At 36.0% G+C, this 17,264-nt stretch overlaps 1 protein-coding gene across 1 annotated transcript; it reads right to left on the reverse strand.

Moving 5' to 3' along the window:
* Positions 1 to 10,346: 10,346 nt before the first annotated feature.
* Positions 10,347 to 16,557, reverse strand: LOC111997187 (monodehydroascorbate reductase, chloroplastic/mitochondrial). The gene is made up of 17 exons (XM_024029250.2): positions 16,426 to 16,557; positions 16,173 to 16,317; positions 15,961 to 16,060; positions 15,317 to 15,394; positions 14,997 to 15,068; positions 14,641 to 14,759; positions 14,461 to 14,545; positions 13,733 to 13,822; positions 13,114 to 13,215; positions 12,838 to 12,927; positions 12,574 to 12,654; positions 12,252 to 12,323; positions 12,087 to 12,181; positions 11,879 to 11,967; positions 11,727 to 11,789; positions 11,560 to 11,600; positions 10,347 to 10,814 (listed from the first exon to the last, which is right to left on the reverse strand). Exons 1-17 carry the CDS (start codon positions 16,433 to 16,435, stop codon positions 10,695 to 10,697), a joined length of 1,452 nt encoding a protein of 483 aa, XP_023885018.2. The 5' UTR covers positions 16,436 to 16,557; the 3' UTR covers positions 10,347 to 10,694.
* Between the last annotated feature and the right edge of the window lie 707 nt (positions 16,558 to 17,264).

Here is a 17,264-nt window from a genome sequence, read left to right on the forward strand (position 1 = left end):
GGATTCACAAATTATTTTTCCTAAAGAGTTGTGATGTTAGTATGTTACAATTAATTGCTCGGTTGACATGAGAACGAATTCCTGTAAATATGAGAAAAGTTAAGGACATCACTGTGATTCCAATTGCCGACCACCAATACTTTCCGGTACTTAAATTAGTAACATCAATTCTTTTTTTAGGAAAATGAAAGTTCATTTTTAGGTTTTGACTTGTTTAGTCCCCTTTTAATATTGTTTCTCATGGTTATTCATGAGGAGCAAAGTTTGGATTAGTGTTCAATTGCAATGAACCCGTCATGATAATGACACGTGTTCGCTTTTAATTACGTGTCATTATCCCAACGTATTGGACTTAAGCCAAATAAATTCATGAGAAACAGTTTTTTAGAAATTTTGCTGCCATGATAAATATCACGATTATTGTATTGTTTTGGCCGATCTGACTTGGTTATGTATACTTTTTTGTCGATTACATTTGCATCAAGTTGGAAATCTATAGGTTAATGATGCTTAGAAAGAATTCTGGTTTTGAACGTTTTATGATTTCACAACAGAAGACATCATTGTAAATTTGGATGCATTTCAAATAAGGTGTTTGTTTACCTTGAAATTGATGTATAGTTTTTTTTTTTTCCCATACATGCATGATGCATAGTTCTAGCTTATTTTGATTGATTGCTAAGAAAAGACTATAAATGTGGTTTATACTGTGCTTAGAAGCTTTTGAAAAAACATAATGAAATAGAAGAATACATAATAGTCAGTTATATATGATGGTTGAGATAAAAAGAAATTGTATTTCAAACAGAATAATAAATCACAAGAAAATAGGAGAATGATGCTACGTTCTAAACTTGGACTAATGTGATTTCATTAATTATGCAAAACCGATATTTAAAGTCCAAATTCAGCTAGATATATTTTTCATATTAATTGAGCATATTTATTACTTATTAATTAATATTGTTTAAAATTTTCATATTACATTAAATTGGAGAAAGGGGGAGGAGAAGAATAGAGATATACAGCTTTCAATTTGAATAGAGGTATACAGCTTTCATGTTTTAATCTCTCACCCCGTTATAACTATTAAATTATAAATAATAATAAAAAATTAAATGTGTATTTGTTTGTTTGCTTTTACTACTTTCTAAACGTAGTGTGAATGTGATCCTCCTTTTTTTTTTTTTTTTTTTTTATGGGGTGAATGTGATCCTCTTGATTCCTCATTAAGAATTGCAAATTTGCAATAGTCATTAGGTTAAATATTGAAGAATATCATATTATTTTGAATTTGATAATATGATTATAAAAAAATATTTTAATGTTAATAAAAAATAAAATAAAAAAGGGGAGAGAGAGAGATAAATAAATGTGTATTTGGTTTTTTGTTTGTCCTATTTTGCTAAGTGAATGAATGAGATAAATAAATGTTTTGAGCAGAAATAGAAGTGGATGAGACTAGCTTCTTTTTTTTCTTTTCTTTTTTTTTCTTTTTTGAGATGTTTGGGCTACCCATCTATTATAGGTGGGGGTGCCCTTTAACCCAAGGGCAAGGGACATACTAAATATTGACTCTACATAGTAGACAAATCAACATATTAACAAGAGGTGGATGAGACTAGCTATTTTTATATTTATTTATTTTTACTGAGGCTGAGACTAGAGGTGTTGGGTCCTAAACTAAAGGAGTGAATAAGGTTGTGTGAAAGGTTACGCAATTTAGATATTAAAGTAAGGACAAAGTTTAGTTACAAAATTGATTGTAACCTTAGGCTATAAACTCATTCAATATCTCTTTATTGGAGGTAAATTTTGACAAATCCGCAATTGGATTGCATCTTCTTCTTATATCCTCTATGTTTGCAAAATTTCAAGAAAATTAAAGATCAATAGCTATGTCATCAATAAAATTTTAAATTGCAAGTTTTTGTAATTTAAAATTATGCATAAAATATAAGATTATAGATTATATAGTAAATAATATCCGATTGACACAAAAATTAACATGTGCATTAAGAGCGTAAAGAACATATAATTCAACGGTTAGATTTTTAAAATATGCAGTTATATTTATTTTATTAACTGAATTTGTAGCCTAAAGTTACAACCAATTTTGTAGCTAAATATTGTCCTTAAAGTAATTCAATTCTATTTAGGTGAACATAACAGCTACCTAATAATTTTATTTATCACATGACAATTAAATATTGTCATTTCTTTTTTTCTTTTTCTTTTTTTTTATAAATATTGTAAAGTTTATATCATGCATATGAAATTCTATTGAATGGTTAGATGTTGCCAAAAAGTTATATTGTTATTTTTAGAACCATAAACTATAAAATTAGGACTGTAATTATAGAGCTAAAGCAATAATTTTTTTGCTGTGCACTGCAGCTCAAATGTAAAAAAAAAATTATTTTGTTAGGTTAGATTATTTATTATATTCACACTATAAATGTATTATTTTATTATGTTGATTTCTAAAATAAAATCACTAATGGCACCGCCAATACTGATGGTTATGTCTTACGTAATAAGTACGCCTCTGCCAGCTTGATGGTGTCGGAATTGGATTGCTCTCAATTTGCCTGCCAACCATCCTCACCGGTCCACATTTAAGCCAACTTTTCAAACATGCTTACGTCCACACAGGTGACGAACTCAATCATTATCTTTGCATATGTCATTGGCATTCTTCTTTTATCTTTATTTTCTTTTATTGATAAACAAATATTTATTTGAAAAAATAAGACGAAATAATTGATTTTTAAATAATTGTTTTACATATTTTATAAAAAAGTATTAAAATTTTTTAAAAATAATTCATTAACAAATAGTTTAAAAGTACTCGTTAACAAAACACTTATTTAAATTCAACTAATAAAAATTATAGATTCCAACTAGTTTAAGGGTATTGTTGATATCCTTTAATCCATAATTCAGTACTATTTGGATGAGCTTTTTTTTGTTATTAGTTTATTTTGTTTTGTTCCCTTAAAAAATGTTTATTTTGTTTTAAAAATAAGTTATATAAAAATACAATTGTAGAGCTCAAAAAATTAATAAATATACAATTGCACTTTAGAAAATGTCCAATTAAAAAAAAAATTGTAACTAACCAAATAAATAAAATAAACTTCACCAAACCAACCCAGTTGATAAAATCTGTTATTATTACATTTTGGAATTGCATCATCCCTGTACTTGAAAAGGAAAGGTTCGGTTTCCTTGTGTAGTCTACAATTTTTTAATTTTTTTTTTAAGATAGGATAGAATTTTTTTTTTTTTTTTTTTTTTTTTTTGAGAACCAAGATAAGATAGAATTTCAATATATAGTGATAACTTGATAATTGCTTTTTACAATCAAACTAAGACACCAAATAATTTTTATTATATGTCAGGATTGAATATTAGATCTTTTATTCAATGACAAAAAAACTATACTAGTTGAGCTAATTTAAATATCTTATTCGAGCAAAAAAAAAAAATTTACAAGTTAAGCTAACCGAATCCAACAATATACTCTATTATCTTTTTTTTTTTTTTGGATAATCTACAATGCATTACTAAAAAAACACAAAACAAGGGGGATAATCTGCCTTACAAACATCCACAATGCAGGGGGCAGGTTATCCAAAAAGAAGAAGAAAGCCAAATGAGATTCTAAAGAAAATCTAGCTATATGGTGTGCCACACCATTACAGGTCCTACTAGCCCAAACAAAAGAACAAGAAATAAAACACTCTACTAAAGCAAGGATGTTAAGCAATTGGGTGTGAATGCTCCACGGGTAAGGATGGTTCGGGGTGTTGATGGCGTCGAAGCAGATCTTGGCATCCTTTTTGAAAATCACTTAGCTCCATTTTTCCACTTTTGCAAGCTGAACTGCCCATAGCAAAGCTTCAATTTCCACTTGGAGAGGATATGTTCTCTTTATCAACATTACCCAGACTTGGAAGGGTACACCAAGGTGATCACAAGCCACCACAACAATAGTTGCTTGAGAGTCTGAAATGGCAGCATCTACATTAATCTTAATGCTATCTGTGGGCGGTGGGGACCATGAATGCATGAGTGGAGGTGGGTGGGGAGCTATCAATGGGGCTGAGATTGCATAGCATTCAATACATCTGGATTGGATCAGACTAATGGATGAGGAGACATCCCAATTGCAGTTATGATGGAGGGAGAAATTCCTTGCCTTCCAAATCTCTTCTAACTTTAACACCAATAGCAGGGACGTTTGACTTTTATCAGCAACATCATTAGGAAAACTTGGGGGGTTCAGCACGAACTTGACAATGTGCTCGGGTTAAGAAATAGATAAGAGCTCAGTTCTAAGGCCCCAACAAACTAAGAACCAAAGGGATCTCGAGGCGGGGTAATTGAAGAAGAGGTGACAAAAGGATTCGATGCTATCCTTACAGAAGAGGCAGAAAGGGTCACTTACTTGGAGGCGGGCCAAGATATTTTCCCTTGTGGGGAGAGAGTTGACACCAATCCTCCAAAGAAGCATTTTCAGTCTCTCAAGTGCGTTTAAGTTCCATAGTTTATTCCAGTTGATACCAATGGGGGGTAAGGAGGGGAGGTGAGTGCGGGAGGTGTGATATGACGATTTGACTGAGAAGCACCCTTTAGAGTCCGATATCCATATGAGTCTATCAAGGAGAGGTCTGGAAGGGATGGGGAGGATGGCTTGTGCAGATGGGGGGTTAAACAGCTTCTTGACTAAATGATGCTTCCAACAATGGAGGTTAGGGTCGATCAGCTGACTTGCAAGGACAGGAAGCTGAGTATACTCCTCTTCTTTAGGGGTAGGGATGAAACCCTCTATCTAGGGAACCCCAGGGTCTTTCCAGACATTAATGGAGGTACCATTGCCAATGGTGCAGCACACTCCTTTAATAATGACCTTTGCATGCTTAATAGCTTTCCAAATGGGGGAGGCATGGCTGGGAGGATCAAAGTACAACCAGTCCTTGGATACTTTGTATTTTGCTCTTAGAATATTCATGCATAGACTATCCCTTTTGGAGGCAATCATCCAAGCAAGCTTGGTAAGGAGTGATTGTTGATATCCTTAGCTTTTTTAAAGCCGGGGCCACCTCGGTTCTTTAGATGGCAAAGTTTGTCCCATGATCTCCAAGCGAGAAAGTTACCTTCTAGTTTCTTGGCATTCCACCAGAATCTTCTGCTTAGGGAGTCAAGGTTGTCACACACTTTTTTAGGGATGCTGAAAGTGGACATAGTGTAATTAGGAATGGTCTGGGCAACCGAGCATATGAGTGTTCTTCTTCCAGCCCATGAAAGGCATTTGCTCCTTCATTCTGTGAGTTTGGCATCAAGCTTGGATTGGAGGTATGAGAAGTCCTTTGCAGGTGCTCTAGACAAAAGGAGCGATGCACCAAAGTAGATAGCATCTTCTTTGAGGGACTTCATCTAAAAAGTGCTCTTTAAGGTTCTACATGTAGCACTTTGGGTGTGTTTCGAGAAAATGATGCCAGACTTCTCTCTGTTAACTTGTTGACTGGACCAAAGGCAGTACTTAGGATTCGAGCAATTGTTGTGGCATCTTTTTTTGAGGCTTTGGAGAACAGTATGATGTCGTCCGCATACATCACATGTGTGATTATGGAGCCCCTTCTGCTACTTCTGATTCCACTGATGCTTTTTCGCTTCAGCTCCCGGTCCAACATTCTAAAGAGTATTTCTTACCCCAAAATGAAAAGATAGGAGGAGAGCGGGTCTCCTTGCCTAAGCCCTTTGTTTGGCTTGAAGCTTTCAGATTTACCCCTATTGACTAGTACTTCAAATGACATCGAGGTTATGCAGTTAAGAGTTCAATTTGAGAAAACCTCGTTGAAACCAAGGTGGAAAAGGACCGCGTGAATGAAATTCCAACTAACCCTGTCTTATGCCTTTTGGAGATCAATTTTAATAGCCATGAGACCTGGTTTGGGTTTTCAAGACTTGAAGCTGTGAAGGATCTCTTGAACAATGACTTGATTCTCGGCTATCTACTTATTGAGGATGAATGCGGATTGCGCCAGGGAGATAATTTTGTCAAGATGAGGTTTAAGCTTCACCACTAACAACTTAGAGATAATCTTGTATGCCACGTTGCAAAGGCTTTTGGGCCTAAAATGATTTACAGTAGAACGACTAGAAATTTTGGGAATAAGGACAATGAGAGAACATTTTACCTCCTTTAGCATGGTCCCTCTAATGAAGAAGGAAGTGACTGCACAGGTAACAGCGTCGCTGACGGTAGGCCATCACTGCTTATAGAAGACAGCAGGGAAGCCGTCCGGACCAGGGACTTGAGGTCTTGCATGCTGAAAAGAAATCTCATTAGTCGTGGGAATTCTGCAGAGCTCAGAATTTTCATCTTCTGTGATACATGGGAGGACAAGATGCTCGAGATAAGGGGGAAAGTCAGTCTTGCTTTGCTGAAAAAGGTTCTTGAAGTGCTTAAGGAACGCGGTTCTAATGGAGTTGCCCTCAGTGATCCATAAGCCATTATCATCCTGTATCGCATCGATATTGTTTCTTTTCCTTCTGATTATTGTGGAAAGATGGAAGAATTTGGTGTTTTTGTCTCCTAGCTTCAGCTAGAGCTCTCGTGATTTTTGGCACCACAAAGTTTCACTCTAGAGGAGCCATTCTGAGAGTTCAGCTTGAAGGGATGCTTTTAAATCCCCTTAATGGTTTGTAGGAGGCTCTTTCTGGATAGCATTGATGTGTTGGATCACGGAATTAATCTTGTCTTGGCACCATCCGAACACTTCCTTATTCCACTTCTTGAGCACATCCCTGGTGGCAGCTTGTTTTTTGCATAACTTGATGAAGTCTAAGCCACGAGGTTCCTTATTCTAGGTGTTGTCAATAACCGAGTAGCAATGGTCATCCCTTAGCCAGGTAGCCTCAAATCTAAATGGTCAGTGAGCAAGTAGGATAAAGGGTTTGTGTCAAGTACGATTGGAGCGTGATCAGAGCTAATGGCACCCGAGTGGGTCATTGTTGCTTTCGGGTATGCTAACCTCTATGATATATTGGCTATTCCTCTATCCAATCTTCTCTTGATTGTGGCATTTTCCCATTTGCCCTTTGCCGAAGTATATTGAACACCAGAGTATCCAAGATTAATGGCTCTGACTTCGAACATCACTTCTTTGAGATAGTTGGTTGAGAAGCTGCCTTTTTTACCTCCTAAGGCTGAATGATTCCCCATTTACCCTTTGCCCAAGTATATTTAACATCAGAGTATCCAAGATCAATGGCTCCAACTTCAAACATCACTTCTTTGAGATAGTTGGTTGAGGAGCTGCCTTTTTTACCTCCTAAGGCTTCATCTTCATTCAGCACAAAGTTGAAATCTCCAAAACACATCCAGGGTCCTTGATGGGATTCAAGCAAAGCCAAAAGATTCTCCTATGCTTTTTTCTCTTTTAAGAAGTACGAGGGGCCGTAAAAGCCAACCATAAGCCATTTGTAAGCAAGGTCGCTAATTTTGATTGCAATGAGATTCAAGGTCCTTAATGGGATTGAAATCTCCAAAACACATCTAAGGTCCTTGATGGGATTCAAGCAGAGCCAGAAGATTCTCCTATACTTTTTTCTTTTTTGAGAAGTACGAGGGGCCATAAAAGCCAACCATGAGCCATTTGTAGGCAAGGTCACTGATTTTGACTGCAATGAGATTTTTGTTGTATTCTACCTCCTTGACAAATAGCCTGGCTTTCCACAGAACATAGAGCCCACCTGCTTTACCTCTTGCTTCAACAGCTAACAGATGATCAAACTTGATGGAGCTTTTAACAAACTCTGTTCTATTAATAGTAGCTTTAGTTTCAGACAGGAAAATTAAATCGGGCCTAGTCCCATTTATTTGAGCCTTTAAGGCTCAAACTATCGAGGTGTTGCAGATGCCCCGACAATTCCAACCGAGTAGTTCATGGGGTAGGTGGGGGCTTAATAAGGCCTACCTCCTCAGCCGTAGAAGTAGATGAATTGGGGTTAGCATTAGGGCGTGAACAAACTTCAGATAGTAAATGATAGAAAGACTTACAATTATGAGCTTCATCTTCTGCTTTCTGTCTTTCCTTAAGAATAAAATATTCCAAGCTCGATTGTGGGAAAAGAGCAATGGTCTCCAGGTTGAAATATACTGGCTCTAGTCTACTAGCTACCTTTCTTAGAGTTTGGCAAAGAAGCTGAGTTCTTTTTCTGTAAGTTTCCTTTTCAAATGATTTGGTGGGGGTGGTATTGCGTGTGGTGGGGTAAGGTGCTGGGTTGGGAGCTCTTAGTTGGCTTCAGCGGCGATGGAACTCAGAGGTGTGGGGTATATAAGAGATTGGATAATTAAGGATTAGAGGTGTCTTTAGGAGATTGTGGATGGATTGGGATAAGAGTGTTGACTGGGTTGTTTGGGTCGTGGGCTAATGAAAGGGATGCCTGCTCTTCTATGGGCCCTAAGTCCACTTGCACTGGGGTTAGACGAATTAGGTTTTGGAGGCCTTAGGATGATACTTTGACTGTAGGGCCCACTTGGGAGTTGGTCCCGATGGATGAGACATGGTGGGGTACAACTGTCCCCAGTACTGTTTCTAGCTTGGCTTAGGTGTGTGTCGTTGGGGCAGTATTATCCATACTTACTGATGTAGTGGAGGTGGGAATGTCGTGGGGGTGCCACGTATTCTGTGTAGGTAGTGGCCTGGTACTGTGCCCTGGATGTGTATTGTACGTTGTTAGTGGTGCCACCCCAAGTATAGTGTCATGTACGGAGCTACTGCTATTCTCCAGTGGATTTTCGGGTGAAGCTATGACCACATTGGATTGGGTGCTCAAAAACTCCAGGTGGTAAGTTGTCATGTTCGGGTTGGAGCCATGGTCCGGTAGCCTTGAATCTAGCACCGTTGGGGTTGTAGAGCTAGAAAAGGGTGCCTTTGTACGACCTTTTGTCATGTTCGATAACCCCACACTTACAGCAGATGTCTGTGAGTTTCTCGTATTTTAATCCAATCCATGAATCACTATTATTTAGGTGGGGGAGGAAGAAACTTGGGAGAAGTGGCTTCTCTATTGGGATGTCTACATGAATTCTTAGAAATTTTTTCCATGCACCGCCTGGTTCACCAACTAGATCCACTTCTGTAACTTCTCCCAGCCGCGAGCCTATCCTTCTCAGGTTGTCCTCTATATTTCACAAGGCAGGGAGGCCGTGGACTTGAACCCATAAGGTTGATGAGGAAAAGTCAACCTCTTGCCAGGTGATATCCAGGCTCCATTTTTTGAGGATAAGGTGTCCACCCTTGCAAGACCATGGTCATCTGTGATAGGCTCTGTGCGCGTCTACTTCGTGATGGAATGAAAACATGAAAATGTTTTTATCTATGCATTTCACCTCCAAAGGATAGATCGGGTTCCATGCTTTAAAGGCCACGTCCTTGACGTAGGTAAGTCCTATGTCTTTGTTGGTGATAAGTTTGGCAAGGAGGATGAGGTTTGGTGAGGTTGTGGAAGCTTGGCTTGGAGGGAGCTCTATTCTGGCTTCTTCACAGGTAACTTTTTCTGTGTGTGATATAAGGTCGAAGACCTCCATGATGGACCTGGGATGGAGATGGTAGCTTTGTGTGGGGAGGATATTGTAGGATATGTAGGATATGGTTGTTGAAGGAGGAGGCGGGTGGAAGAGGGAGGATGGGTGAAGCAGACAGGGTTGCTAGGTTAGGGTAAAGGTGAAGGGGAGAAAGTACTAGTGGGAGTACGGAGAGAAATTTATTTTTGTTATCGCTTCCATTCCTCTACCATCTTGGAACTTCATAAAAACATATTATAAAAATATGATGTAGAACATGAAACAGAAGTAGATTACTATGCTTGACTGTTTGCGATGAAATTATTATTATCGGGTTCTATTGTTCGAGGTTATATGTATGTTACCCTCTCTCCAACCAAAGTATTAATAACAATAATAATGATAATAAACAACATGGCATTATAAGGCATCAAATAAGATATATATTAAAACAAAACTTAGGTACAGTACTTAAATGGTTTTTCTTAAGTTATCTTTTTAAGATTCTGCCATGTGAATTTTTTCTAATGAGTTGTGAGTGTATTTTTTTAGTTAAATAACCACATGACTGAATCTGAAGAGAGGAACCTAAGGAACAACACCTAAAAGTACTGTACTTAAGTTTTGTCCTATATATTAAATAGTCATATATTGTTATCATCGAAAACCCTTCTAAGATATTAAAGATAACCTTTTCTAAGATATTAAAAACAGAAACTAGTTAGCCAAGCCCAAGGATTTTGTAAAGAAACAATGGACTGCTACATTTATCATTAAATAACCACAAGCATCAGTTGACTTCACATAAGAACCAAAAGCCATACGTACGTATGTCAACATTTGTGCCATAAGATTATATATACAAAAGCATCACTCTCTCTCTGCATACTTTCAATAAGATCAATAAAACGATAGAGGAACATCAATAAGATCAATAAAATATTCAAGTTATCGAACATGACAATGAGGAAAAATAATCCCCAAAGAAACATCATCATCATCATTATTATTATTTCTCTTACTAAGTCCTAATGAAGATTATTAATTAAAAAATCCATAAATGAAGCGATCTTAGTTGATGATTAACATGTCTTCTGCACTATTCTGTAGTGTACTATACTTGTGAGGATGTTCGAGCAATGTTTAGGGCCTCCTCTACTGAAGATGCATTCCGAAGCTTGGCTTTATCAACAGAAGGCTGGCTCCTCGCAAGTTTAGGCAGGAGTTCAAATTCCTTAAACAACATAACAAGGCGTCAGTTTTTTAGCCTACTGAGCCTAATGCAAAAAGGATAGCTTGATAACTCTAAAGTCTGCTTTATATAAGTAAATCTGAAAGCAATTTAAAGAAAAAATGAAATCTAGTGTCGATGGCATTCAGGACTGAAATTATTCCCAACACTAATGAGGATTTACCACTTCTGCATTCGCAATAATTAACTTTTTAAGTCTGACCAAGATGTAAAGCTTATGCTTTTGAAAATTGCTAATGCTATAGCATACTTTGGGAACTGGAAACATGTGAAGACATACGCTAGTAGATGCATTACATACCAATGTGAATTAAGATTTCTATGACCACTGACCTTTGTAGCCAGGTACTTTCTCTCCCCTTCAATAATGGAGAGATCTTCTAGGGATTGGGAATAGGTGAGGACTATGTCCACATTTTATATTTTACAATTATAGTTTGATGATATTTTAAAAATATTTAATAAATAACAAACCAAGACTTATGACATGAGACCTATGAAAGCAAACTCATTGGCCACAAGTTATCTTGTGACGAAAGAATCAATTTTTAGCATTAGTGACCTATAGATTCTAACATCCCAAAATTTTCTGAAATTTTTCAAGATTCACAAAAATGCCACAAATTTATCTTACTTCAATTTGGCAGCTAAATCAATATTTCTATATTTTGGTTTGTGGGCTACTCTGCCATAAATGGTATTTAGAAGTTGGGGAATAAAAAGTTACCTCGGTACTTCCACTTTCAAGAAGAACACCTTTTAATTTACCTGCGAGCCAAGAATAAACTAATCATTTTATTTCAATGAAAAAAAATTAAAGATGCATGTACAAATGGAGAGAGAGAGAGAGAGAGAGAGAGAGAGAGAGAGAGTGTTTCAAACAGATTACAGTACCAGAATCTACCCAGAAAGTAGCTATCTTAGGATCAAAATTGCCAATTTCAATAGTCTCTCCAACTGTTCAAAAAACTCATCTCAATTATTGCCTAGTATAAGAAAAAATATCTAAAATTTGATGAAACTAAAACAGCATTAAAGATTCTTACCATTATCCCCAAAAAATTGCCACCACACTTTTCTTGGGCTACCTTCATACTCAAATACCCTTGAATAAAAATATGGAAGATAATCATACCTGGAAGACATGAAGTGATGCAAATCAACATGTAGGATCACTAAGAACGGAGACAAATACAGTGATAATCATGTTAACATCTCTAGAAATTAATTAGAAGAAAAGAAAGTCTAGCATACGTGAGAGTTTGGGCACTTAGTAATGCTTTAATGCAATGCTGTGCTGACCGACGAGCATGATCAACATGTTCAACTCGTGCTACACGGTCATACATCTGTTCAGTGTGAACCACTTGTACATTCAGATTAAGCAAGAATCCTGCTGCTTAATAGAGAAAAACATACCTTTAATGGGAAAGCTGCAACATCTCCAATTGCAAAGATTCCAGGAGCACTTGTCCGGAACTGACCATCAACCTGGGATTTGGTATTACATATATGTCAAGTCTTGACGATATTTTATTTTATTTTATTTTTCCCCTCTCCCTAAAGTAGGCTTAATATTCCAACTGCCAAAGTTACTACAAAAAACTTCTTATCAAGATCTGTGAAAAGAACATGGATTTTATTTCAATGGCTCTAGGTTGGAACCAAATATTACCAGAGTTTCAAGCCAAAGCTTCCATTCATTTTTATGTACCTAAAATTAGTTTCCAATCAAGCGCACCTGTATTCCACCAACATTAGTGTTTAAACCTAGCCTTTCAAAGGGACCAACTGCAGGTTTTGCTCCAATACCAATAATTACCTGCAAAAGGAGAAAAGCATTTGCTGTATCATCAACTTCTCCATCTTGCCTTCTTATGTTCAAACATGCAGACCATAATTTCAGTTTCATTAAATTATAAAACATATGGTGCAAGAAGAGAAAACTTGTCCCTATATATGAATAAGTGTTAAATATAATGCACAAGCATCAGAAGAACATTACTGTGTCTGCTTCTATGGCAGATCCGTCCTCAAGTTTGACAGCAGCTATGCGTCCACCAGAACCTGCTTCTAAGTTTTTTATGGAGGCACCCTGGAGAAGAATTAAACTAGTTAAGAAAGTCAGCCTGTATGGCTATAATTAAATGAAGCTGTTTGCTAGCAAAACAGATACCAAGTTTACACAAATGATGTGTGTGTGTGTGTGTGTGTGTGTGTGTGTGTTGGGGGGGGGGGGGGGGGGGGGGGGGGAGGAGAGAGAGAGAGAGAGGGAGACTACCTTTAAGAATTTGACGCCATTCTCTTGATACAGTTCTTCATATCTCTTGGATAGAGAAGGAGTAAATAGTCTTGGCAAGAGATGCTTCTCTGGAAATATGATCTTTATTTTTTATGAGAAAAAGGTGTTAGTTATCTCCATGTCAAAAGAGTAAATAGCCTTTGCTTTGCTTAAAAATAGGTGGGAGAAATTTAAATAATTCTGGTTACAGAATTATAAGTAAGATGGACAAAGTAAAGGTTCTTCTTAAGCATCATGTCATCAAGTTTTCCCATTCATGTTTAAGGAAAATCGTTACAAGTTGCTTACATATAAAACTGCTTTATGATATGTGTACCAGACAGTAAAAAAATAAAATAACAACAACAACAACATTGCCATGAGCATAGTTTAATCATGTATTAAGGATCCTATGAATGAGAGAATAAAACTTCTGAAAAACAGTGTAATGCACTAGAGGTGCCAGGGGCTATTCGAGCAGTCTCATATACACCAAACAACAATATGCCCCAACAAATATAGAGATGAAAAAAAGTGGTGAAAATTCCAACATTCTTCACTTTCATTAATTAAGTCCATTCAACTATTGTAGAAGAAACAGATTGAACAGAACACATACTGTTGTATCAAGTTTCCAACCAACGGCTGCTGCAGCAATCTCCATGCCAATATAACCACCACCAACAACAACCACCTTCCTTGCCTTCTCCTAACAATTCAAAGGGGAAGTTCATTTAAAACAATGAATTGGAAGCTTCAATCTATTAGGCAATCCTTGAGAATATGCAGGTCACAAGATTGTCTCTGGAAATTGATTTATCAAAATTATAGCTTGTCAAAGCCCAATGGCTCACATATAATCTAGAAACAGAGCTGACATCTGAATTTCCTAGAGCAGAATAATTCTCTCCTCTAGGTCCACGTAATTGTTGTAGGCAGCTTTTGAGATAATAAAATATTTAAAAGGCTTAAAAGTATACTTTGTTCTGGCAAATTTTGTAGAATTTCTAATTTTCATTTTAAAAACTTAACAAAATTAAGAACACTAAAGAAAGATGGTATATGACATACTAGTTGTATTCACCATTCCGCTCAATATAGAATAGCATAAAACATTAAAGTCGAATGTGATAATGCTTTTTAATAGAAAGCTATTTTATTCAAACCTCCTTATAACTCAGAATGTAAACACCCATGGAGATGAAATGGAATTTCCCAAAAATCTCACGCAATATTTATACAGCTGGTACAAAGATTTAAGGAGCATAAGCTCATTCCTTAGCATATTAAAACAAAAAAAAAAAAAGTGAAAGCAAGTTGACAACGACCAGATAAAAATTAAATTACCAACGATGATATTAGTGAATCAGCATCTGCAACATCCCGGACGTAGTGAACACCAGATAGGTTTCCTCCAATTTTATCAGGAAATCTGAAATAGATAACTAAGAATGCAGCTTTGCTTGATCCATTTGTATGCGTAACCTAAAAGCTCTTATTAATTACTAATTCAAAAGCCAAGCATACCTCGAGGCTGTGCATCCTGTAGCTATTATAAGTGATCCATATTTAAGTTGCTTGCCTGAATTTGTTGTCAATGTTTGCTTCTCAATATCAATACCCGTTACTGGATCTTCATAAAACATCTACGCAAAAAGATGGAAAGGACAAAATTAAAGATACCATTTCACAAAACAATCATGAATATACACCTCAAGATAGATGAGAAAACAATCATAATTGCTCTGTCAAATAAGGTGTGTATCTTCCAAACTTTCACAATCATAGGTAAGCGTTATCTGTTAAGCATACATTTTATTTTTCAATCCAAATTTAATGAAAACATTATAATGTAAGAAAAGGGGTTTCAATGTAAAGAATACCTCTATTCCTTTCTCTATATACCAATCAGGAGTTTGCCTTTCCCCACCAGATCCAACACAGGTATGAAATCCCTACATGAAATTTAATAAAGTAGAACAGTTCCCACCATTACCAACACCATTAGAAAAATAAATAAATAAAATCACATCTTTATAATAGTTGCCAATATGCATCCATTTGAGCTCCTCAAGTCCAAAAATACTACTATGATAAACACACTAATTAAACCTATATAGTAAGAATTAAAAGCAAATAAACACTCTGAATCACAAATTTTGAGTTACATTAAGTAATGCAATATGAAGTAAATCATTCTTACAGGCAAGCGTGCTGGCTTCTTATCTAGAGGAAACAAGTAACCTTTAGTCAAAGCCGGACGCTCATAAGGTGCATACGCCTGCAAAAACAACATGCTTATAACCTCAAAAAAATAGTAAATGTCAGATCAAAAGGGTTTCGTTCAAAAAAATTTTGTGCATTTAGTGCTAGAATAATTAAGTGATAATATTCACTATTTTTTGGAATAATCAATAATTTAACATGGAATCAAAGCAACTAATCCTAAATTCATACACTGCCTCCCATTTAAAAGTTAAAAATTCCATGATATAAACTCCACTTAATAAGGAGTCTAGCCCACATTGGCCAATTAAAGCTAGAACCAATTTTAGTACATAAAATTTACAAACTGACATGACAATGAAAATGAATAATGCAATAAATAAACTTCGTAATCATTTTTGTTTTGTTTTGTATTTTAAAAGTTGACACATAGTAAAATTTTGTAGTAACTGTAGCACGATTAATTTGCAATAACCTTAGCTTCCAGTCCCTCACTGATTAAATTCAGTCTGATCCTATGATCCTATCAGCTTAAGCTTTTTGGATATGTGGTAGTTTTACACATAGTGATTAGTGACCAAGCAAACTAAATTTGCAAAAGCTAAAAATAAATAAATGGACCTCTTTAGACACAATACAGAGGCGTCCATTGGCCATGTCACGTTCGACGAAAGTCCGAGCCGCATAGCCTGCGGCATTGCCACCTCCAACGATCACAAACCTTCACCAAAACCCAAAAAAACAAAAAAATAACCAAAAATTGAGAAACATCATCAATTTCTACCTCAAATTCAAAGTTAAACAAACAAAGAAAAATGGAATCAGAAACTGACTCTCGGTTCTCGTTAGCGAAAGCAGACGAGGAGGCGGCCACGTAGCTTCTCCGGAAGCTTCTGAATCCGATCGAAGAAGACTGTGGAGACCAGAGAGAGAGCCCGTGCTTACGTGGCAACGATGGGGTCACCATTAATCTACGAACTGTGGATTGTTGAAAAAAAAAAACAGAAATAGAGGAGATTAGGAGTTAAAATAAACAAAATAATAAAAATAAAGAAGCAAAATAGAGATGTTGATAGAAAGTAGAACCTGAAGACATTTGTAAAACTATGAGCACTTGTCTGAAGACTGAGTAGTGAGGTAGTGGTGATGGGTGTAGTGTAGTAGAGGAGGTCGGAGGGTCAGGACGCGTGGCGTGTGCCGTGTAAGTTTGAATGAAAGAGTTAAAAGAGAGGAAGTAGCCAGAATTGGGCTTCGGCTTTGGGTTGTGATTGGTGCAAAATTAAAAGTTGTTAACTCATTATTGGGCCTTGCAATCCATTTCAATTCATTTAGTCTAAAGTATAATAAAAAGTCAGAAACTTCTTTTTTTTCTTTTTCTTTTTTCTTTTTTAGAAGAAAAAAAAAATCAGAAACTTGTTAATTGACAAGACTAAGTTTGATGTTGTACAGTCAACTCCCCTCTACAATTTTGCATAATACAATTTTCATATAAATTTATTTTTATTTATTTAAAATTTAATTACACACTTAGTCCTCTAATCTTTTCTTATGTTTCCTTTTAGTCCTTGTTCTAAGTTTGTGTCTAAAAGGTCTACTCGTTAACTATTTTTTATGTTCTCTATCTCCAAACGAGCATAAAAGAATCGAACAAAGTATTTGAATAATCAAAATCCCTGTGATTTTATTGAACAATCTCAACTCAAAGTCAAATCAAGAATTAAGGGCAAATATATTTTTGACACAAACTTGAAAGTATAAGGATTAAAGTGAAACATTTAAAACAATAAAAACCATTTTGAAACATGGAATCAAGGTCAATGTCTAATTGTGTAATCAAAACCTTTATTTAAATTAGCATACCTTTGGGAGGACTTAAAAGTCATTGTAGAATTTGAACTTGGTTTATGTCCAATGTTTTTGTATAC

The sequence above is a fragment of the Quercus suber genome, unplaced genomic scaffold (assembly GCF_002906115.3).
Source record: "Quercus suber isolate HL8 unplaced genomic scaffold, Cork oak 2.0 scaffold_298, whole genome shotgun sequence".
Lineage (NCBI taxonomy): Eukaryota > Viridiplantae > Streptophyta > Magnoliopsida > Fagales > Fagaceae > Quercus > Quercus suber.

Coding starts and splice junctions, on each gene's coding strand:
- LOC111997187 (XM_024029250.2), bottom strand. Junction 16,061..16,172: donor TTCGCTAACGAGAACCGAGA/GTCAGTTTCTGA, acceptor GTTTTGGTGAAG/GTTTGTGATCGTTGGAGGTG. Junction 14,760..14,996: donor ATATAGAGAAAGGAATAGAG/GTATTCTTTACA, acceptor CTTTTTGCGTAG/ATGTTTTATGAAGATCCAGT.